The following is a 24990-nucleotide window of genomic DNA, read 5'->3' on the forward strand; positions in this document are numbered from 1 at the left end:
TAGCATTGTTTTCTGCCTTTTTTGTTCTGTCGAAAAGGTTTTCATATCAGTACATATCGGAAAACAAACGCTGTTATCGATAGATACAGATGCCTGTGATCATTTCAGCAGACCGATACACTGGCCTGGCTCAAATTTAGAGAAATACAAACAACCCAGAGTGTTTTTTTTTACTAGCGATCCTAAAACTATGTCAATAAATGATCTAATTGGGAGTGGATGTGACATCTCTTAATGCAAACAGGGTCACTTCTAAAGTTCCCCTTTTGGTTCAGTCCAGGAAAATAGTCATCTCTGCTTATTCTCTGTCCCTCTGAGACCTGTCTGTTCCTCTGTCACCTCCTCAGCTCCCATGAAAGGGCACAGACCCTGTAAAATGTCAGTACGTCAATGTACTCTGCTCTCCTCACCTTTAAAGGCCCGGCTTACGCAGAAGAGAGAGACTGCAGCATATGAGTGGGAGACACAGGAGGGGAAGGTAGCTACTGAGGGAAAGTGCTGGACCTGAAGAGCTATAAATCTAGCTGTGGCTGGAATTAAACCAATCGGGGAGAACACAGTAGTGGATGAGGGTTTGGAGGGTGGATCCAATCTCACTGGCTGCTGTATCTGACCTTTTACCTAAGGTAGAGAATTAGCATTGAGGGTCATTGCTCTGCTTTGATTAGTTAAGGTTTCAGTTGAGTGGCTTCATTCTGTGCTACAGGTGTTAGGCGTGCCTCGCTTTCAGAAAGAGAATCGAAACATTTGCGTCAGGCCTTGGGTATCCTGCACCTGCAATCAAAAAAGTGCACTCATTTTTTTACTTTTGTTTTTATCAGTCTGTTCGCAGTCTGTAATCTCTCACACTCTTTATCTGAATGTGCATAATGAATGGTGTATTATGACTGCAGGAAATTGTGGGCTTTGTGGTCTGCTCAGGGATGCAAGCTGTTTTAGGGAGGAATACATAAACAGGAACTAGCCGGGGCTAATGCTGTTAAAAAAAACAACCTGCATGGGTAATGAGGCGGCTGGCTGGAAGAATGTGAAGCATACACACAAAACATGAAACTCATTTATGACTGTTGTATAAAACCACTGCATAGTTCAGTGAACACAACTGTGACAGGCAGGAGGAAATGAACAAATGAATCTCCAGATGTACAGCGTGCTCCCTGTTCCGCAAACTACACACACTTCTTAGAAAACCTGAACTGTAAAAATGTGAAGGATTCACTTGGTGTCTGCCAGCCAGCGGCTGTTGTGGGGTGGATGTTGTCCTGCGGCTACACAGCCTTACCTGTGTCTTTCTGCATGGAAGGTGCTTTGGTGCCTATGGGCAATGGATTTGAAGCTTGCCGTTAAAGGAATCATTTAACATGTTGGCAAATAAGCGTATTCATATTCTAGCCGAGAGTAAGATGAGGAGATCAATACCACTCTCATATGAATTTACAGCCAGGAACTATTCGCTTATCTCATTTTAAACGGGTTTGCCAGGTAACCAGGGGAGATTCCAGAAAGATACTGGTCCCAAGCCAATACTTGTTTTTAGCACTTGTTTTTTTGTAAACACACAAGATATAAGATGTTATCTGATGAACTCAAGAGGTGCTGGTAGGCAGAATTTCCTACCTTTGGAGAAAACCTTTGGAGACTTTCCAGATTTCCCATTGTCTTTATGCAAAGCTAAGCTAACTGGTGCTTGCTCTAGCTACATTTTTACTGTGCAGACATAAGAGTGGTATTAATCTTCTAATGTAACTCGGTATGAAAGAAAATTAGTGTATTTTCCAAAACATCAAACTTTAAGGCTGGGAAGAGCTAGCTTAGCGGCTGATGAAAGGTGAGAAAATGAGATAAGCATAATCAAATGTTCTCTGTACTAAAGATTTCAGCATTTCAAGCAGCACCAATGGAATGAAATGGTACACAGTGGTGTAGTGGTCTCATAGCCATGTTTAAACATGTAGTGAATGTCAAGTGGATAGATGGAAAGATATATTTACATATATTTACAAAATTTACAAAGCTAAACTGAATTGCAAAACTATTGCTTAAGTTTGTGGATTTAGAAATCGTCTAGCAATTCACATTTTTTCCTCACGTATATCATGTGTTCTGAAATCTGATAGCTGCTGAATGCACTCTTCTTACAAACACAGTATGATTTCCGTGTCATTACATAGAATTTATTCGCTCGAGATGACAACAGAGAACAACAGGAAGTGGGATCCCTGACATCAGCATTGCAGAAAAGCCGGAGATGACCGTGGCATGCTCTGAAATTGGCGGTTGGCAGGAGTAGCTTGGGTGTTCACTGCAAGGAACAATCGCTAGTATTCTTTTGCAAAAGATGATGTATCACGCTTGCACAATACGCCATGTGGCCTCAGCCTTCACTCATCACAGCGAGACTATGAAAAGGAAGTTTTGTGTGTTACAGGGAGGTAACTGAGACTACAAAAATCCTTGAGAAAAAAAACTTTATCTAAGTGTAATGAGTAAAACCCCCCCCCCCCTCCCCCTGTATATGAGATTGTAAAGAGTTAAAATAATAATGTGTGGACATGCACACATACTTACCACATTTCACACACACATACCAACACACCCTTCCGGTATTTGTTATGAAGCAAACTTTCACATCTGGTGAAAGGACAGAAGTTTGAGCAGGAAGCCTCAAAACAAAGCAGTAAAAACAATGTGACACAATGATACTTTGTTGTGTTTGGGGTGGGCAGTGTTATACCAGCACATGCAATGCCCTTTCTGTCTCACACATTACCCTTTTTTATTTGAAGTCAGAAAGCTGAGATGTGAGATATGAGAGTGTGCCAGATGTGGAACAGGATGCGTGACTTTTCTTGTTTCGGAGGACATAATAAAACATTCCACCCGAGCAGCTGCTATGTTCCAGCAACACATTGTGAAATATGCATATTTCTCTTCTTGTTCTGTTATCGCAGCATTATGAATAAGTACTGCTTGCCTCCTTCACATACTGTATACAGTATTAATATTGCTCTTGGGACAGATTGTTGGCTAAAGAAGAGAAAGTATCAAATAGGGAGCGATATAATGACAGAAAACACAAGAGGAATAAAAAATGTGACTTCAGTCTCTTTCCATGTTTGACTGGGCTGAAGCGAGATTCAGTGTCTCTCTTCATCTCCCGTTTCTCCTCTCCTCCCTCCACACCCCTCTTCATCCCTAAGGAGCAACTGTGGCTGCTAATCTCAGTTTGCAGCCGGTGCGCCCCCCACCGATGTGGCATTCTGCGTGTCCAGGGAAAAGGAAATGTTTCCCTTCCTGCTCTCAGTACCCTGCAGTCTGTAAATAGAGCCTGTCACCAGCTGCTCTGTAGGCCCCTCCAGAGAACTATATCTGTCCCATCATGAAACACCCTTGCTACAACTTCCTGAAACAAACTAAGGGGTGCTGGGCAAGCGATAATGGTGGTGTGTGTATAACAGGAAGAAGTAGTGTTTGTATGTGTTTTTGCAGTCTTGTAATTTGATCTACATGGCCTCACAAGGACAGAACAAGTGCAGATTACTGGCCCTCACTTTGGAAAATGGGGCCAAACTTACAGTCAATCAATTACCATATTCTTTTGAGCCATCATTTTTTAATATAGTTACCATATTTGCCTGCCCCTAAAAGCCTTTAAACGGCATTTACACTATGTGCCAACAGGTGGTTGGATTTCTGAAGCTAGGAAATCTAGTTGTGTCATTTGATGAAAGAATGGGGAATTCACCGTAAGCACTAGTCACCAGTAAAGTGAGAGTAAAATCCATGGAAAACTGTAATGAAAAAAAAAGAGAAAAAATAACTCATCTGTGACAAAAAAAGCAAACCTGATCAAATGCAAAACCACATATTCATAGGAATATTTTTGGGTATGGGTGTAGACCATGACATGCTTAATGTTAAGTATGCAACATTACATATACTAAAATCAAATGGATCTTCATTACAATCAATTCGAGTTACATTACATTATATTACATGAGTGTAAAACCAAACTGTCAATAACTAATTTTGTTTTAAATATTATACTTTATTTGAGGAATAATTCAAATATAAAACACAATCACATCTGCCTGCTAACATGCTCACAGTGCCAGTGATATCGTTATTGATGTTTCGAAGGTTATGTTTGTCACATACGTTTTCTTAACTTATTTTTTATTTTGTAGGTTCAGTGTATTGGACCTGATGGTGGCTCTAGATGACATTACATGCATAATGACTAACGTCAGTGAGTGATAAATGTGACCAACCAACATAAGAGCACTGCTACTACAGGGGCTAAAACGCTGGAGCTAGAACCTTTTAACATGTTTGTGGTAGGCAGACTGAACAGACTGGGTGAGTTTTTCAGTGCCTGTCTAATAGCTAATCAGAGTGAATAAATGCATCCACATCTTTCAGCTCACAACCATTATCCATGAAAACATCAATCAAAGTAGTTTCACCCAAATGTCAGTGGAGAGGGAATAAAAGTAAATCAATGGACTGCATTAGCTCAGGGTACTTACTAGCATGTAAATGAGTCTATTATGGGAATATCAATAGCAGGATGTTTTCTGTTTGGCTGCCCCCGACCAAATGTTTTCTTGGTCGACCAGTGGTCATCATTTAGAGCGATTAGTCGACTAACCGACATATATATATGTATGTATATATATATATACATATCCCCCCTTAACATAATTCAACATAATTAATAACCATTATTTAACAAGTGTGCACAGCCGTGCTAGAAGTCTGCCGCCTGTTAATGACACCGGCAAATAATTTCGGATTCTAATTCTGAATGTGTCGGAAAAAAAGACAGTCGGAACGGTCGGAACATGGGCAGGTAGCTAGGCTCACATTTTAAGGTGGTAGGTCATGTTCGTCATGGATGAGTGATACATGAAGTTGTTCTTGCAAAGTTTGCATGTGACCTTCTTGGGGTCATCCTTGTTCTTCTCAGTGATCCCATATTTTAGATGTCTTTCCTGACATGATTGGCTATTAATTATTATGAACTGTTTAACCGCGATGTACAGCCAAGGGACCTGTGGTGTTAAAAAAAAACACTGACAGTGAGTGAGTGTCACAACTTCCTGTATTTGGCCCTTCAAATTAAAAGCCCTCCAGCCTTCAGTCATAAATTTGCACTTAATCTTGACAAGAAAGGGCTCCAAATGTTTTTTTTTTTCTCCTGAGATCAATCGACCAAATGTTGGTCTGCTAATGGTTTTTTGGTCGACCGGTGCTTGGTCGACTGTTTGGGGGCAGCCCTACTTTTCTGTATGTCCGTCATTGTCCTAGCATCAGTGTCAATTTTAAGACATGAAAATGTGCTTTTAGATTTATGCAGCCATTTTTCTAATGTGTGATCTTTGCAAGAAGGCACACTTAGCAAAGCCTAGTGTGATTAGGCAGGATAAAGGCATGTGTACACATACTCAAACTCACTTTACACAAGTATTTAAGAACTGTAAATCAAACATTAAAGTGATCATGAAATGTGCATGTTTTGGCACTTTTAGATTCTTGATTAATTCCCTTAATGATTCCTGATCAATTTTCTGTGTGGAAAAAACACACATAGGTTTTCAGCGTTTTATTATCTCAGTCGGAACATAGTGTAGATGAATTATTTTGATTATTTGTACAGCTTTCTTTTTAGGTTTTTAGGTATTTTCAGAGGAAAAATCTGCTAATGTTATTATAACACAAAACTTTGGACCATTTATTCCTTTCTACCATGACTCCTTCTTGTTGCAAGTTTGGTAAGTGGCGCATGAGTTTGTCATTATTATTTTGCAATGTGCAGCTGTCAGAAAAAAATGCTAGGGCTGTGCGATATAACAAAATGTATGGTATTTGCTCTATCGATTATATCGCGGTGTCATAAATCATGCACTTTACAGGGTGAGGGGGTGTGTGAAGAAGAAATTAAATGAAGGAGTCGCTCTGTGCATTATTACGGGCTGCGAAAGACTGTTTCTCTCTTCATTAAGTCGCCTGAACACAACTGTAACGCACACAGACAAGTCTAAACACACCAGATGCACGACAAACACGCTCCATGTGTGACTCAGACATGCAAAGGCTGCAATTTTTCAGTGGAATTAATAAATAATAGGCTAATTATGGCTGTGCCGTCAGACCGACAGTCTGACACAGCGCAGTGAAAGTGAAACTACAGTTAGCCTGTGCATGTTCTCATTTGTCCAGGTTCATCGTTATCCCAAAAGCAATTTCAGTCAAAAGCAACTGGACTTGGTTATTTGTCTAGGAAGACGTTTCACCTCTCATCCAAGAGGCTTCATCAGTTCATGTACGCATCTGACCAGGCTGAGACTGGTCAGATGTGTACATGAACTGATGAAGCCTCTTGACAAATAACCAAGTCCAGTTCCTTTTGACTAAAATTGCTTTGGGGTGAAACTACAGTTCAAATATACGTCAGCTATCGTCAAAGAAAGATACAAATAAAACACTTTCATGTTATAACAACAAATATGCAGTTCACTTTTATTGACAGCATACATTAAGCCAAAAAAAAATAAAAAAATATATATATATATATATAAATATATACTTATATATATAATCTTTTTTTTAATATATGTCGTTATTGGTGTATGAAATGATCGGGATATGAGATTTTGGTAAGCCCTACATGCCGGTATTAATAAAAGGAATTAAAGCTCAGAGGCATATGATTCTGGTTCTCAATTCCCACCCCTACTCCTGTGTGAAAGTCTAGTTATTGTTTGACCCATTCATCCACCCCAGCCTCCTCCCTACACTGACTTTGTCGCTCTTTATACTTCATCACCTGACTCCCTCCTTAGAGACAGCCCTGTATGCCCTAGCTCACTATCACGTGGCTCATATACAAATTATGATCGGTATAAAAACAAACAATGAATGATGAGAACAGCCTGCACAGGTATTACAAAGTGGTGAACCGTTTTCATGTTTTATGGCTATAATAGACTACAGTGAGATGGTGTCTTTTTGTGTCGAGCCGGAGGATGTGACATTTCCAGTGCCCACATAACCAGCAGCACTCTACAGATTCCACATGGCCGGCATTGACCAGGCACCCGTCAACTTCCCTTTATCCCCGCTGCGCCCCAATCCACCCCTAATCTTTCTGGTCGATGGCCATGGAACGTCGTCACCAGGCAACCAAGAATGACACCAAAGCTCTCACAGTGTGTGCTACCTAACAATCAATATGTCAGTACTTGGAAATAGCAACACCATTAGAAATCACATGGGAGAAACCCTTTAAGAATTTGCGAGAAAGTCAGAAAGCAGGGGCCTGTTAAGGAGTCTCTGAATCCTCCTGAAGGCACATTGTTCTCTGGGAAGAAAGAGCTCCTGTCAGAAGAATGATGAATGGACAGCAAGGTGGTATCATAATCAAGATGGGCACAGTCTGTCGCTGTGCCAGACCGGACTCTGCCCCCCTCCTCCCTCTAGTATGTCCTTGCATCTGTGGAAAAAGTAGTCTAACATCCCAGATGCTCACTTTGACGCAGAGAAATTAATTTATGCCCAGATTCTCTTTAATAATGACTCTTGTTGTGTAGTAAAAAGACTCCAAGGCCACCTGACTTTGCATTATATTCATGAGATGTGAGCAGTGATGTCTGTTCTTTTCGTTCAGATGTCACAGGTCTGGATGCTTTTTTCTTCCAGGTTTCAGACTTACAGCACTATGTGCCAGGTATATTTCCTGCGGTGACCTTAGCGCCCTCACAGGAACTTTCATGTCTATCTATAGCCACAGCAAATCATTTGGATTGTGGCCTGGCGGTCTCTAAATCTCCTTGATCTGACCACGTCCTTTATAAAGGCACAGATTTGAAGTCCACGATGATTGTCCACTGATAATTGAAGCTTTAGGGTTCTCGATCTTTTCTTTTCCCTTCAACCCTGCCGAAATGTGTGTGTGTACGAGTGTGGCTGAGACAGCTTGTGAAGCCTGTAATTGAGTGTGTCCGCCCACTGCGTTGCAGCAGAGACAGCGCAGTGGAAGGCTTCATTGTGTCAGGCACAATAGAAACATACACATACTCCTCACACCCATCTTACTCTCCCAGAACCACAACATTGAAGAACCAGTAGAAGCAGTGTCCGGCTATTTTTTGGAATTTGTGGACTTACTTTGTCATAACCTCAGTATTACCATACTTTTTATTATATACTTATCCAGTGGCTTCTTTCATCTGCTTTTACCACCAGATCAAGCCGTGACCTATATAGAGGATAGGATTAGTGAATTTTACTTCTTCAGACACAGAACAAACACATCCAGGATTACAGCAAAAAATAGATTCCCTCAGGTTGCTCTTGCTCATAAACCATACTTCTCGAGGTAAAAACATGGATTTTGTGTATGTGCGTTGGGTGTAGAGGTGTGTGTTGTAAAAGTGACTGGACAGTAAGATGTGGTTGCCATGGTTCCCTGATGGGAGGACTTATTCAGTCACTAAGAAAAATACCAGTGGACATTTCTTTCTTAACTAATTTCTGCGACATGTGTGATAAAACAAAATGCCATCATGCATGTCTAAATGTTTGCAGATATGACTTGCATTGTGTTGTATCCAACAAACAGTATTGGGACACAGTGTTTCCCCTCGGATGGACTTGTAGCAGTGGAGGTGAAACGCGTGTGCATGGAAAAAAATGTGGGCCTGCACAACTAACCTGAATCAGCCAGATGGATTGATTCGCATAATTCTTATTTGCTCAGCATATCCATCTGGGAACTCTCGTTTTGAGATCTTTGGGGAAGGGGCAAAAATACTGGTTGCTGATTGGATAACAACCATCTGATACAATCTGTCTATCAACAACATACGAGCAAAATCAACCAATCAGATCAACAAAGCGCATGACGTATTAACAGCGTCGAGGCAAAGCTCAGAAAGTAAACAACATGCTGGTAAAGGATATTTTCTGTTTGTGGAACGCAAATTTATGGATTAAAGGCACATATTCAGGTGCCCGTCCATATTCCAACAGGGATCCAAAAGAAAAAAACGTTAGTGAGCGTCTTGCTCCATAGCTGCTAATCTCATCCGCGGAAGCCGCCATGGTGTTTACGCTGAACAGTCACTTCTCGTTTCATCCCACTTAAATCCACCTCAAAACCAACACTGATTGGTTCGGTCGCTGGGCAAACTTCTCCAAATTTTCTCTGCTGCAGGTTACCAGACTGATCTGCGAGTAAAATACAATGGAGCTCAGAGATCAGGATGGTCTCACGGAAATTAAAACATGTGATTTGACAAACAAGCAGTTATGAGTGATTCGTATCACCCAGTGTTCTGTTTGAGAGCCATGTTAAATTTGGTCATAGTCTATTTAGATTAAAATGCAAATGAAAATATCATTTAACACATTCTTTTTTTAGTCTGTTTTTTCTCAACATTTGTTCAAAATATTTTAAATGCATCTGTTTCCATGTAAGCACCGTCAAATCAAGGCAAATTCCTTGGTAATTGCAAATTACTTGGCAGTAAATCTGATTCTGATTCTGATATTAAGACACAATAAAGGCAAAAATGCTTATATATTTCAAAGGCATTGTTTATTTTTTTTAATCCCAAACATATTATTGATCAAATAAACGAAAGGTGTTTTAGAAAAAAGGTCCTTTATGCAAACGTCAGGTCACTGTATTTAATTTTACAGAGCACTATTGATAAAATGAGTTTGGGTACATTGTTTTGTCAACAAGCGTAACCCGTTTTATATTTTATTCCTGCCGTACGTGGTGAAAGTGCCGCGATGGATGAAAAACAGCTGATTCATGAAGTTAAAATGATGAGTTGTCTAAATGAGACCTCCTAATTTAACTACAAAACCTAAATAAATGTGTTGTTGTAGCTCAACAGGCCAAATAAGTGAGGAAGAAATGAGTGTCCCTGTCTTTGTGCCTGACTGTGTGTGTTTGGCAGGTTTGGGGAGACGGACGCACAGGACATACATATACCTGTTTTCCAGGCACATATATTATAGCCTGTTCCACACATTCTATGAATAAAAGACTGTGACGAAACAGAGAGCACCATTGAGATGCGGTAGTCCGGTGTTAAGACACGAACGGAGACCAATCTCCTCTCGTTAAAAAAAACAACTAATAATCAAATTCAAGCAGCGGCGCAGCTCCGTGTACTGGACACACTGGAGCATGTCAAGCATGTCGACAGATAATAAATTGTGGTTTCCTGTTGATTGTGCTTGTGGCTTTCTATCAGTTTATTTAAACAAGCCATATTGAGGTGGAAGCAGGCTGAACTGTCATCAAAATGACCTCATTTGTAAGCTAAATTTGCATTGGTGCAACATGTTAAACATGTCTGTCCAACACATTCTCACCATAGACTGTATAAAAAATGGACATAGCATACCTGTCGGGGCCCGTCTCTCAACTTGATCCAATCATCCTCACCAGAAGGAGTCGCCATCGTGTCAGACATTGACTGCGCTTTATTTCCCGTGACCAAAAAAGGACATGTATGTGAAGTTGGGGGGAGGGAGGTACGTCCATCTGCCTGACCTATACCTCCGAGGAGAAGTGAGGGCCAGCGGCTAGCTGTCACTCAAGAGGCAGCGACTGGCTGGGATGACTGTGGCTCAGTGAAAGAGCGGGTAGTCCTCCATTCGATAGATTGGCGGTTCGATCCCCACCTCCCCCGGTCAACATGTCGAAGTGTCCTTGGGCAAGACACTGAACCCCGAATTGCTCCTCGTTCTGCGCATTGGTGTGTAAATGTGGTGTGAATGATATTATTATATTAGTCTGTAGATGTCCACTGTCATCTGTGTGAATGTGACAAACACTTTGAGGCGCCTTGAGTAGTCATAAGACTAGAAAGGAGCTATACAAGACCATTTACTCAAGAGGCCACGCCCCTAATTATTCATAAACTTTATCCTCCAATAAGATAAAAACTAGCCTGGTACAAAATATTCACCCCCCTCAGTGTTGTCATGGAGATATGACCTAAACATACAGACTAGAATGTTTGTTTTGTACCAGGCCTTAAACAGGTTTAACTATGCTGTGAAAACAGCCTATTTAACATGGGGGTCAATGAGAAACTGCTCTATGTGCAGACTACTCTTAGTTGCCACTCGGAGAACTGCAGTTTTTGGCACTTCCGTATTTGATCAACAATGAAGTCGATGTGGTAGGGGCTTGATTCTCACATACGGGCACTTGGTGAGGACCCTGGTTGTTACTTTTTAATATTGAGTACCCCTTTAGCGTCATTTTTAATGTTTGGGGGAGTCCAATTACTTGAACTCACACACACACTCACACAACTCAATTCACACAAAATGTCTCGGTTAGGAAATGTTGGAGTTTAGGTCAAATTACAAATGTAATAATACGCCAGCTTTGACTTTTTGTTTCACACAGGACATGAACTGATCAGTACTGAAAACAGATTTTTTTAGCCTTTCCCCTGACCCATGGGCTCTCCTGACCCTAACCATTTGAGGCCAATGCCAAACCTAAACCATCTCATGTAGAATAAATCGGGTTTCCAGTAAAGATCGGGCAGCGACTGTCCTGTACATCCACCTCAACCTACCTCCCTATGCAGACTTTTTCCTCTATATTCTACGTCACCTTACTTCCTTCTTAAAAAGTGACACCAGGGTCCTGACCAAGTGGCTGGAGGTGACCAGTTGGCCTATCGCAGTGAATAAATGTAAATTAGACTTCAGACACTGAAAGTTTGAGGAGCAATGGTTAATGATCACCCTAAACTATTTTAGATGACATTTTTTGTTTTCAAAAGCGGTAGAAGAAATCATTAGATCCTTTACTTGAGCAAAAGTATTACAAGTAAAAATGTGCGTTCAGAATCCTAGTTGAGTAGAAAAATCCAAAAGTATCATCATCAAAGGTAAAATGACTCATTGTGTAGCAATGTCTCATGTAACACTGTTGCATACCTCATGTTAACTCCTATACTTTTGGAGTTCTGACCAAAATGCAGATGATAAGTAATATCTTATCTGGCTGACTTTTCAAATTGTATTCTGTATGACTGCTTGTGTTAATGTAAGGGAGCCACTTCTCAGTCACTAAAAGACATTTAAACTGAAAGCTGGACCAATTATAATACGCGGATTGAACCCTTAAATCAAACCATCATATCGACAGGGGGTGACATTGAGAGATATTTCCATTTCATTTACCAGCCCTAAATTTAGCTAAACAGTGACTGATTGTATCACTCCCTGCAGTGTGGAGCAGCATGCACAATAACTGACCACACAACTATTCCAAACATGCAGCAACTATGAATTCCATTTTTTCTCTCCCTTTCCTTAAGCAATTAGTCTCTTTTGCTCACCTCTGCTCCATTCTTTTCCCCTTCTGTTGTGTTCAGTGAGAGGCACAAGAGTCGAACCAGAAAAAGAGAAACGAGGGAGAAAGCAGAGAGGAGAGGAATGATGGAGTCCATAATGTCGGAGCAGTCGGCCGCAGTGGACGAGCTGGTGGAAGCATGCATCCAAGCCTTCGGTGGGTCATTTGAATTCTGTTTCTTTGAAATAGGTAATTAATTTAAATCAGAAATGTGTCAATAAAAACAAGTTGATTGTTATATTATATTTTATGGATATTATTTAGAATTCATGTCTTCTGTAGAAATGTATGTTGTGTATTTTGGTGGTCAAGCAATGACTCACACACTGACTAATGGATGGTAAATAGACCTGTACATATACTGTATAGCGCCTTTCTAGTCTTCTGACTACTCAAGTCGCTTTCCACATTCACACTGATGTGGTGCAGTTAAATTAGATTAGATTAGGTATGTAGATGTCCACTGCATACCTAATCTAATCTAATTTAACCATTCACACCACATTCACACACCCATGCGCCGCACAGGGAGCAATTCGGGGTTCAGTGTCTTGTCCAAGGATACTTTGACATGCAGACTAGAGGAGCTGGGGATCTAGCGGCCGATCATCGAATGGAGGACAACCCGCTCTACCTCTGAGTTGCTGCCCTACAACTACAAAAACAAATGAAAAAAGCAGGTGATGGGTATATCTTGCTGATGATATCCTGTTTTCTTCTTTTAGATGAGAGGGGCACTTTGAAGGATGCTTCCCTGGTCCGCATGTTTCTCATGATGCACCCCTGGTACATCCCTTCAACCGACATGGCTAAGAAGCTAGTTCTCAAGTATCCTTCTCCTTTGTTTTCTGCTAACTCGGAGATGTATTCTTTGGTGTATTCTTAATTAGATTGATGATTTAACTGATTTAAATCCCGTTCTGAGTTCCACTGGATAGCGCAAAGCGTGTCATTTCGTGCCATCCCGGTCTGCCGAATGGTGTTTTCTAAATCCAGATTACACTCGTTTGGAAACTTTCTCTTATATAATTGAAATGGTTCACTGAAATTCGTTTCGGAAAATGTTTTAGGCAAGAATTAAGCTATGCAGTCACTAAATCTCTTTTCATTTTAGATCAACAACAATGTAAATGATTTTCGGTAGTTTTGAGAGACACTAAGTCACATTGGGCACCTGGGATTAGCATATAATAGCCCGGGCCTCAACTTTATTTAAATGAGGAGTGGGCAACTCCACACCCTGTCACTAGAAACTTGGAGCCATGCTACCACGATGCATTGCACCGCTGCTCACATCGTCAATGAATTGGAAGCAGGAAATAAGCAGCCCCTGTGGAAACCATAACTTGTCAGACCTCTGATGCTCCATTCTGGGAGGATTTCTGCGATGGAATCAATAGTACTGTAGGCACTTCCCAAATTGTGATGACACAAAACTGGATTACAATGGGTAAAGTATAGTTAGTATTGTTTTCAGTCTTAAATTTGCATCAGAGTTGCACCTTGACTTTTAGATAAGATCTCAAGAGGAGAGCTGCACTGCTGAGCGCCGAACAAGAATATGCCACCTTGTCAAGTAATAAACATTCATCATTCCTTCTTTTACTCCTTCTCGTGATACACCTCTCTGAACTTTGGCCAGATGATTGAATTATGGGTCTGTACGTGTATAGTTGAATATATAGACAGTGGTGCCAAGACCAGCAGACACAAAAACAGTTTCTTTCCCCAGGCTGTCTCCCTGATCTCCCCATAATCCCCCTGCCATTGCATGCCCATTTGCACTAAAAATGTATATATATTTATATCTTTCATCTTGTCTTCTTTGGTAAATACTTTATTTACTTTACTTTATTTTGTATTTTTCTGTGCTTTTTGTATTTTTGTGTATTGTGTACACAGAGGTGAGAATAAATCCAGAGTCAAATTCCTTGTATGTTTGCACATACATGGCGAATAAAGCTGATTCTGATTCTGATTCTTACCACACATCATACAGTAATTGTACTTGGCACTTTTTTATCACCATGTAAACCAAATAAATTATGAAAAGGTCTTAAAGGTTTGCATATTTGGCATCACCCTTCTCTCTTTTCATCCCTTTGTTCTGCCTTCCAGGTACTGGATCTCTGAGTTTCCAGCAGAGTTCAATCTGAGTCCGGAGCTGGCGGACCAGATCAAAGACTTTAAAGACCTCCTGACCACTGAGGGCAACGAGCGCCAGAGTCAGCTCATTGACCTCGACAGTGTGTGAGTGAAATGGTTGCTGGAAGCTGTACCTGTTGTTGACAGTGTGAATGGATATCTCTGTCTGTGGGTGTTTATGTCAGCTTGCCCTTTTATTGCCTGTTCTCAGACATTGCTGAGCTGTGCAATGCAGGGTCAATGACTTGTCCCATAAAAGCCATTTCTGTGCGACCTCAACTTCCCTTCTGTGTTTTATAAGAAGATGGCTTTGTGGAGCACATTTCAGACTGTAGCTGAATGTTTTGTAAATGAGGGAATGTTCTTCCACAAATAAATTCTGCATTTATGGGAAGTTCATAAGTTGTTTTCATCAAGTTTCAAGTTTTCATAAAGCTTTCGTTCTGCATTTTTTATGTGCGTTATTGTTCCTCTCAGGCCATCATATAAATGGAAGCGACAGGTGACTCAGCGTGTCCCATCCGTGTCCAAAAAGAGGAAAATGTCCCTGCTGTTTGACCACCTTGATTCCTGTGAACTGGCTGAACATCTGACATACCTGGAGTACAAATCCTTCTGCAAGATCTTGGTCAGTTTGCCTGCAGTCTGGGATGGAGCTGTGTATCTACTGCGATGTTTACTACTCTTAAATTCTTTGAATTCTTAAGTAATATCACATGCTGCAAGCTCGATGTAGTTGCTAAGCAATAGTAATTAAAATCAACTTTTACTGGCAGTAATTATATTTGTTTTCTGGAAACATTTTAATATGAGGGTTATTTTGGGAATCAAAGACAATTACTGGGTGTGTGCTGATTTGAATTGTAGACCATTTATTCAAATGTAATAGTGTTGGTGGCAAGATGGGGGCTGTGGTGGTGATTTGTCTTGGCTTTGTCTTTGTGTCTCTTTGAAAAGAGATTGTGGCTCAATATAAAATAAAAGAAGACATGGTAAATAGCGTATATATAGCATTGCTCTAAATGTGCAATATAAATCCTTTGCTGGTCACACTTGATTCAAATAAATGTGTAATGCTCCTTCCTGCTTTCAGTTTCAGGACTACCACAGCTTTGTGATGCATGGCTGCACAGTGGATAACCCCATCCTGGAACGTTTTATCACCCTTTTCAACAGCGTCTCCCAATGGATCCAGCTCATGGTGCTCAGCAAGCCCACCGCCCCGCAGAGAGCCGCCGTCGTCTCCCACTTCATCAGAGTGGCACAGGTCTGTCTGCGGGGCCCTTTGAGGCCGTTTACTGCAGATGTTTTAAGACAGAGCTTGCGGGAGTTGTGGCCTTCAGGGTGCATGTAGAAGCAGACTGATAGGAGACGACTGCCTGGAGCCACAGACAAAGAGTAGAAAACATTGTAAGAAGGTGAATTAGAGATTAAACCAAGAGATGTAGAGAGAAGGGAAAAAGTCACGGCGAAGCCTTGATGACTTGCACACACATAAGATGCAATCATTTCCGATTCAGTGGGCCAAATTGCGAGAAAAAATGAATTCAATTTAAAAAGGCTTAAGAGGTATTAGCATGTTCAGATGTCAACTGAGTGCTCTTTAAGATAAAGCTGCTGTCAGGGGAAAGTCCAGAGGAATTAATCAAGTCTTTGCTGGGTGATGATGTTTGGCAATATCTTATATTCGTATTTGGACCTAAGAGGATGTAAAATTGTCTCAAACAATTAAAGCTTAACATAAATTGTATATTTTGGCATTTGGGCCATAACATAATGATTCACAAAAGAGCTGCAAAGAATAGAGATAGAAAATGAAGACATTGCAGCACTTTTTTTGGGCTAAAAATAATTTGGTGATTCATCCTACTACAGAGAAATAAGTGGACAGTGTCTACAGGTGGTATTATCCTCAGCTGCATATAAAATGTCAGGTACAGAGAGGACGGAAACTGTGGTGCATTTTGGGTAACATAATACACACAAATACATTTACGTATAAGTAATTTTGCAGGTTCCCCATTTTAGTTTGTTAGGGTGCTAAGTAGCACTAAGTGTTGTATGTAGTTTACTCTATAAACCAAAGCATTGGGCTCGATTAAAAGTCATAAGATCACCAACGTTATTAAAAATCATCCTTAGAGTGGCATGCATGTGAGTACCAAACTTAATGGCAGATATGGAGACACAACATAATCATAAACAATGTCATCTCTCCGTTGGCAGAAGAGGAAAAGTCAGTGTATCACTCAAAAGTAGTAACTCGTAGCAGTTGTCAAGTAGATGCACGGATATTGTATTAAATAATTGAACCTTTGACATAATGGTGGCCCAAGAGGAAAAGAATCAAGTCATTAGGATTCATCCTCTTGAATATCTGCTCTAAAGTTCAGGGGAATCCATCCAAATAGCTGTCTGTATATTTCATGCAAACAACACAACTATTTGACACTATTGGAACTTCGGACAATGTCAATCAGGTCTGGACATTGTCTTGACTTGAATGTCTTTGTGTAAATTTCCCTTCTTCTTCTTCTTCTTCTTCTTCACCCTCAGGTGTTTGTTTTCTTCCAGTTTTGAGCCATTCACATGATAGAAACGCCATCAACATGCCCGCTCGCTTGCTTTGAATCATCACACATTGGCTCTATTACATTACACAGACTTTGCACCAGGGAGCTGGGAGGGTAAAGTCTGTTTAACTGATTCGGACATTGACGTAATGTCTAGATAATGTCAGGTTTACAGTTCATATGTAAAAGGGACAAAGGGAAAAGTCAGGAGATCACTAAAGTCAGGATTCGTCTGCTGAAGACCCTGCATGAACAGGAATTGAATGGCAGTACATCCAATAATTGTTTAGATAGTGTACTAAAGAGGTGGACTTACTGAAATTGCTTTCCCTGGAGTCATACTGCTACCATGGCCAATAATCAGCCCTCACTGGGAGGTCCAGCATTCTCTTTACTGAGTGCTCGCTGCTTCCTCTTTTAGCGGACAGTTATCCCTCACACACTGGCCTGTTAAAATTGTGTGTGTGTGTAAGTGTGTGAGCCTAAAAGACTATCCATCTGTCCATCTGTCCATCTGTGTGTCTCTTCATTTTTATGCTCATTGACTGAAATAATCTATGGTCATCTACAGGTCAAAAATCCTAATCTGAACTCAATCTGGGCTCTCCCTACCTATTCCCAAATAAAGCTTCCAGCTCGTTGCCTTATATGGCTCTCTGTCCATATGTCTGGAGACTGCATCCTTTCACTACAGACACATTCCTTTGAATGGTGTCCTGGGCTTCACTGGAATTTGAAATCATTTCAGTTTGACATTATCATTTGGTCTGCCAGATGGGGCTGAGTTCTCCTCCTTTGTGAGAATTCACTCATCTCTGCTGTGTGAGGGAGCTTCAGTCGACCATAGAAATCGCAGAAAAATAATTTTCCTCCTAACAGCCTGCGGTGCTATGTGAATGCATCCTCATTAATGTAGTCTGCGCCTGGATTTATACTCATTTTCCATCTATCCTTCTCTTCAACTGCAGAACAAACTTCTGTCTCTCATCATTTATTTAGCAGTTTCTCGGCAGGTTTTAACACCCCTCTCTGTCTTTATTCACCTGCACTCCGAAACGTCAGCAGAGCTCTTGTCTCTTGCTCCTGTTTCACCCTCAGTATCGAATTCCTGGACTTTTCCCAGTACAGCGTTTTGTGAGGTTTTGACAGTGTCGAAGTGAAGACAAATGCTGATTCTGATCAGCCTTGATGCGTGGGATGGATGACTATGACAGATCAGCTGCAGGAGGAAAGAGAATTACCTCCCCTGGGCTCCCACCTCCTGATCTCCTTTCTTTATCCTCCTTTCCAAATATCACCACTGTCAGAGCCCAGAATTATTTCTGTCTTTTGTTTCTCAATCCCATATTTTAAGTAATTTCATGCTAATTAATTAATGAATGGCTTGTCGATAATTCTGAATTTCCATTTCCCTTCTCAAGCTCTATTGTGTTGTTGTGGTTTTTATGTTGGTGTGACAATTTCCCCCTAGTGGGACAATGAAGATAACTTTGAACCTTAGTATATGTTAGCATGCAAACATGCTAAGATGGTGAACATGCTAAATGTTATACCTGCTACACATCAGCATGTAAGCATTGTCATTGTGAGCATTGCCACTAACCAATCTGTAGCAGAAACCCAATTTCTTCAGGTCCTATTCTCCGACCTATGGGATATTCTGACCCCGATCTCAGAACCCATCAACTATTGGGCTGACGACGGTTTACAATCTTGGCTATTTCTTTGGGCTCTCCAGTGTAGCAAGCAGATATCTGGGCCAAGACTTCCTCTTCCAAGTCCTTGTCCGATTAGCAACTCGAGATGCATGAATAACGGGTTCCGTTACTGCATTTAGCCCAATGCGTTCCGCCTCATTTGCTCTCCACAGGGACTATTAACTGTCATATGCAGAATCCGTTATAGAGATTATTCTGACCCTAAACACTTGAGGTAAATGCCTAACCTCGTCTTCATACGGATCGGGCAGTCAGAAGCATGTTAGCATTCTGAAGTTAGCATTTAGTTCAAAACACTGCTGTGCCTGAGGACAGCCCCACAGAGCTGCTAACACGGCTGTAGACTCTGAGTCTTGTTACAAGAAGGCGTTGTTTGAAAGTGATGAGACAAATCTGTACATACAGTTTTCATTCACTGTGCTGGCAGTTTAAACAGTAGGTAGTGTGTTCACATAATGATAATCAGTGTTTTCTACTTTGAATGAAGTGCCCAGAGGTCATTTCACACTGTGATTTTCATACAGAATGGGCGAACATTAGGACAGATACATCAGAGACACACCATCCCAGCTGGAAATCCCATTGTTAATTATATGCCCATTTTAAAGGCTTCACACTTTTGTACTCAGTAATGTCACCCAGTGCGAGCACATGCAGAGACAAAAATTATATTCACGCTGATTTCAAATGTATTCAGAGGCAGCACATAAGGTAGCCTCGACATACTTAATATTTCCCAAAACGTCCCTCAGGGTGTGTCATTTGTGTCCCATTTCAGCTTCCTGTGGGGAGAGCATTACAAGTGACCCATGTTCATTAGTCTTTGCACAGACTTTTGATTTACTTATTGAAAAGCTCCGTTCCACAATATGTTCTGTGTGTGCGTGCCTGTGCCTTCTGGCTTTGATAAAAAGCCACAACACCAATCGGCTGTGTGATAACAATTGGTTGGCTAGAAGATGAATCCATCTCCCAGCCTTGTCATACACACAGCATTTATTCCACACCCAGTGGAAAGCCCTGGCATGTTGACAGTGGCCTCACTGACGGTCACATGCACATGCAGTTTAGCTCTGTAAATGCTGGGCTGCCTTCCATACTGCTTTGCCAATTGATTCCAAAGGATGTTTGAGCTGAATCAAATGATCCCCTTTGGCAACCCTCCCACACATCTGCGACCCCATTGATTTTCTGTGAGATGCCACGCAGACTGAAGGGCAGCAGGGAGCCCTGCGGAGTGCCATTCACAAACTGTTAGCTTAAGTTCAGCACACACAGGTTAGAACATTCAGTAATATTCTGTTCTACTCAGATTAGCTTATGTGTGGCTGTGCATGTGGGCTGCTGAGCACAAGCCTCTGGCCTTATCTTTTGAAGCCTTCACTTTTCTGTCCTGCATCTATGTGACTCCTTGTGACTCTGAATTATTTTTAACCTGTACCACGAATCTTTCACTCTTTTTAAGATACTTTTAGGGGGTGGCTTACACATCCATTTACTGTCCCCTCTTTCACCCTCTCTCCTAACATTTCCTTCCTTTTGTCAACAGAAGCTACTGCAGTTGCAGAACTTCAACACTTTGATGGCTGTGGTGGGCGGGCTCAGCAACAGCTCCATCTCTCGTCTCAAAGACACGCAGAGCCACATCAGTGCAGAGACCAACAAGGTGCAGTAACTGTTACCATCCTCCCAGCCATCGCTGATCTGCAGCCCACCACACAAATCCAATGTTCTCTGCATGTCGATGCACTTAAAATTCAATTTTGAATCTTGACTCAGTAATCCACATATCTTCTGTGTGAGCTGCAAAGCTCTGTATTTGTGCCCATTACTCCTACACAGTACCTTCTTAGATTTATGAATTTAAGCCATATAACTGGGAAGTTGAAAGCAACTGTTCACAAGTTATGAAAGTCCATCTGGTGCAAAGTTTTACTGAATGTTTTTGAATCTTCTGAACAAATAGCTCTTGACACAGGCTTTCTGTCTCCTACCAGCTTTTGTCTCATCTTCCATTTTGTCCGTGTTACCCAAATTTATTCCCTCTCCTGCATTAACTCAACTCGTAGGTTTTTAACAACCTCATTGAACTAGTGACATCATGTGGGAACTACAGTCAATACCGTAAGCGCTTCTCCGAGTGCTCGGGCTTCCGCTTCCCCATCCTCGGCGTGCACCTGAAAGACCTGATAGCCGTGCACGTGGCGCTGCCAGACTGGGTTGACAAAGAGAAAACACGGGTCAACCTGGCTAAGACCCAACAGCTTTACACCATCCTTCAAGAGCTGGCTCTGATCCAGACCACGCCGCCTCACGTCGATGCCAACACAGACCTGCTCAACCTGCTTACGGTGAGTGGACAGAATGTGTGTGTGCAGCGTCCAAGATGTTTGGCTTGGATAAAAGAACAACTTGTTCAGGGTAAAAATCAGGAGTTTGTTTTTCATCAAGTGCAGAATTTGAAAGCACTCATTAACCACCCAGACAGCCGTGAAGTAGGAGGAAATACTTTGTCCAGCCAGCATAACAGGCTGTTTTACATCAAATTTGTTCTGCTGTGATTTGATTTGCTCGTGGTCAGACCGACAGTAGAGTAGCCAGCTGGGAGCAAATCTGTGTACAGACAAAGGCCAGAGATGATATGTAACCAAAGCATTCAAAGCATGAACCAGAAATGGTCCAGCGTCTTGGTCAAAGTTATATTGGAATGTGATAATGTGTTGATAATTATTGAGACTCAATTCAAACAATTCAAACACTCTCCCCTTATTTATAAACACATTTTTAAAGTGGTACTCTCCAGCATCTTTCATCCTCCTTGCCCCCTAAATGTCGAACTGTTAGTAATGTAGACTTTCTGTAAAAAGTTTAAGCCAGGAGCCCAAACTGTACTGGTGAGGACATTATCAGGATGATGTTTTAAATTTTGGAGAGCTCCTACAAAAGCACAGAAAGCATGATAAAGCTGTTTCCACAGGCTTTGTAGTACTCCTAATCAGTGTTTATAATATTACTTGAACATTACAAGATTACTGCCAATAAAAGGTAATTTGTTAGGTTACAGTGTTACCTTTTAGTGTTGGCTGGTATGACAAAAAATTGTCAATCACAGCATTTTTAAAAATTACTATTTATATGTTTTAATGCATGACTTATTATAGGTTTATAGTTGCTTGTTCTAGAGTTAGAGTATATAGAATATAAAAACATGCCATTTTGGTGGTGTCATTTTGTAAATGTACAATTATTAGTGTTAGAATTTATCCATGTGTCACAAATTGTTGTGTGCCATGGTGTTCTAGCATGAGAGTGTTGTGCATTATTCAACTTAGTAAGAAGGGTATGCACTTAATAGGCGTCCCCTCTGAATCCACTTAGCATTTCTCCATTATGACGTATTTTACAATAAACAATATTATATATTTTGCAGCCTATTGAAGATTTACACCAATTAAAGTAAATGTAGAAACTTGTGAGAGTAGTTTTGCATTATCCAACCCCTTTGTGATTCTTTGTCCATGTTGGTTATATTGTCCAGAGGGCCCGTAGTCTGTGTACAAATTAATATGAATGTAATGACTCTACCATCATTACATAGCCAAATTTTTATTCATTTATTTTATTCATTTATCAATTGTTCATTTTATTGTCTTTTCACTATACCTTATCATCCGTTCATTTCATTTTATCTTTATTATTCATTTGTTGTTTTTACTGTTCGTTAAAAGCGTCCTATCATTAACTTGCTTTGTGGATGTGTTGATGTGTATGGATTTGTATGTGTGCTTGACTTTGTTTTGTCTGTCAAAACACTTTGTGAACCTTTATTTTTAAAGGAACTATATAAATAAAGTTATTATTATTATTATTATAATAATTATCAGTAACTCTGCAGGCTGAGAGCAGGAATGATCACCTTTACAGCTGTTTACTAACGATAATGTTTGATTACAAGTAAACACAAAATCAAGCGCGTACCAGGATCCAATCCATACAGCTTAACAAGTTCATACAACATGTGATGTTATTTTTAACATTCAACTGTAATGAAAAAAGATGAATTGCTGAAAGAATATCTGTCCGTTCTGCTGTTTTGCTTGCTGAGCTGTGCACACAACTGCAGGTGGATGCCTACCCGCCAAGGAGAAGGAATAGGTTCAATGAAAAAGTAATCTGTGTTACTATAATTGATAGAGTACAGGAAGAATTAGCCAAATTTACCTCTACATATTTGGTTGACTGCTGTGAATCTGTTATCTCATCTCATCTCATCTTCAGCCTCTTATCCGTTGTCGGGTCGCGGGGGCAGCAGCTTTAGCAGGGGACCCCAAACTTCCCTTTCCCGGGCCACATTAAGCAGCTCTAACTGGGGGATCCCGAGGCGTTCCCAGGCCAGTGTGGAGATAAAATCTCTCCACCTAGTCCTGGGTCTTCCCCGAAGCCTCCTCCCAGCTGGACTTGCCTGGAACACCTCCCTAGGGAGGCGCCCAGGGGGCATCCTTACTAGATGCCCGAACCACCTCAACTGGCTCCTTTCAACGCAAAGGAGCAGCGGCTCTACTCAGAGTTCACATTGAAATATTAAATGATGTAGGGAAAGGCATTATTTGAAAATGCGTTCTACTAGCATTTAGAAAATTACCCATTTCATATTCTGAGTAATTCATCCACATTTGAGGAAACAGTTTAGTGCAGCGACAATTTATGTTAAGTGAGAGCTCTTACTCTGGAAATAGAGAGTGAGACTGATCTCAGGTTTGTTGCTGCCTGTACTTCACTGTGGTGTTTTAGCACTTGTGTGACTAAATAAAAGTTTCCTGCAATTTGAGAAGTGTTCTGTATTCAAACAATCCCAAGACATTAATCAGTCACTTAATCCGGCTGCAGGTGTTCGCATGAGATTGCAGCTGGCTCCTCTTTTCTCTGAGAAAGGAAAGAAAACAACTTGACAGGTTTTGCTGAGGGGCACCGGGGAAGGCTGCTGGACTCAGTCAATACCCAATTATCTTATACCAGGGCTTATTGGAGTTGATCTATTCCGAGTCTGAGGGGAGGAGAGCATGAAGTGGGGAGATGGAAAGAAAGTCAATATATCCTTCAAAATAATCACACATGTTTAAAATACGACTTCCCTCCTTTTTGGGTCATATTCATCAGCCTGTCAAATGCAGTAGAATCTAAGTCATTATGGAAGTGTTGAACAAGTTACAGTTGACCTTCTCTCTGTAATACTGTAAGCTCCACTTAATCAGAAGGCCAAACAAGAAGAAAAGCCTTTTTTTCCCTTACGCACAAACCACTTGTTCTCAATAAAACCCAGGAAATGCAATTACAGTAAGAGAATAGCTCTGAGGAAAAGGAAAGATTTTGAGGCTAACAATGGGTGCGGGGGATGATTACATTTGACAGTTGGCTGCGAGAAGGCAATTTTGAGTTACGGACCAAGAAAACAAATTGTAAACTTTAGATTTCCTATGATAATCATCCATATGAGGCAATATGACTCTACTCTGCCTCCTGGTTGGCTCAGTAGGCTGATTATTGTCTATTCTATTGGTAAACTGGATCACCCATCAACGTCACTGTAACATGGTGTGCTGTAATATACGTAGTATAATTCTTCCTCTTCTACAACAGTAAACCTAACCACATAGCTTTGTTGCCTAAACCTTACAAACTAACATTTGTTTAGTTCGAATCACAACATGGCTCCAAGAGCATTAAAAGCTGACACCGAGGGATCCTGACCGAGCAAACGATGACTGTTACCACGTCAATAGGGTGATGGAGCTTCTGAAGCTACTGGTAGGTGTATCAGGCCCCTTCTAGCCTATATCTATTAGGCTGATAACCAAATCACTGTCATTCACTGAATGATTCACGGAGGTACAAAATAACCATATTTGGTCCCTTTGTGTCCATTTCCCTGATATTTACGATTGCACTATGCCTCTATAATGCTGCTTTTGCTGGGAAGCTGTGCAGGAATATGTTTATTTTGTGTTGGAAATGAATGCCGGGTATAAAGAGAGACATTTTGAGTCCTGATGAAACTTCATATAGCACTTCCAGACTCTCACTTCTCTTCATGGATACAATAAAAAAAAAAACTATTTTGGTATTTGAGCAGCGGCATTAATTCTGGATTTCTGAG

The 24990-nt window shown here is 40.9% G+C and overlaps 1 protein-coding gene across 5 annotated transcripts in view; it reads left to right on the forward strand.

The window, feature by feature from the left end:
- The window catches only part of LOC310964263 (RAS guanyl-releasing protein 2-like), a 43196-nt gene that overhangs the window by 3084 nt on the left and 15122 nt on the right, over nucleotides 1-24990 (forward strand). For 3 of the 5 annotated variants that reach the window (XR_014593727.1, XM_083937322.1, XM_083937323.1), the window contains exons 2-9: nucleotides 12423-12556; nucleotides 13126-13228; nucleotides 13920-13976; nucleotides 14519-14650; nucleotides 15023-15173; nucleotides 15639-15812; nucleotides 20386-20502; nucleotides 20906-21187. Coding sequence is in view for 4 of the 5 variants with exons in the window: in XM_083937322.1 (XP_083793448.1) it covers nucleotides 12484-12556; nucleotides 13126-13228; nucleotides 13920-13976; nucleotides 14519-14650; nucleotides 15023-15173; nucleotides 15639-15812; nucleotides 20386-20502; nucleotides 20906-21187 (1089 nt within the window). In the remaining variant the exon portion in view is untranslated. Of the gene's footprint in view, nucleotides 1-12422; nucleotides 12557-13125; nucleotides 13229-13914; nucleotides 13977-14518; nucleotides 14651-15022; nucleotides 15174-15638; nucleotides 15813-20385; nucleotides 20503-20905; nucleotides 21188-24990 lie in introns of those variants that run through there. The other 2 variants (XM_083937324.1, XM_083937325.1) reach the window with 2 other exon arrangements.

The sequence above is a fragment of the Echiichthys vipera genome (assembly GCF_963691815.1).
Source record: "Echiichthys vipera genome assembly, chromosome: 22".
NCBI lineage: Eukaryota > Metazoa > Chordata > Actinopteri > Perciformes > Trachinidae > Echiichthys > Echiichthys vipera.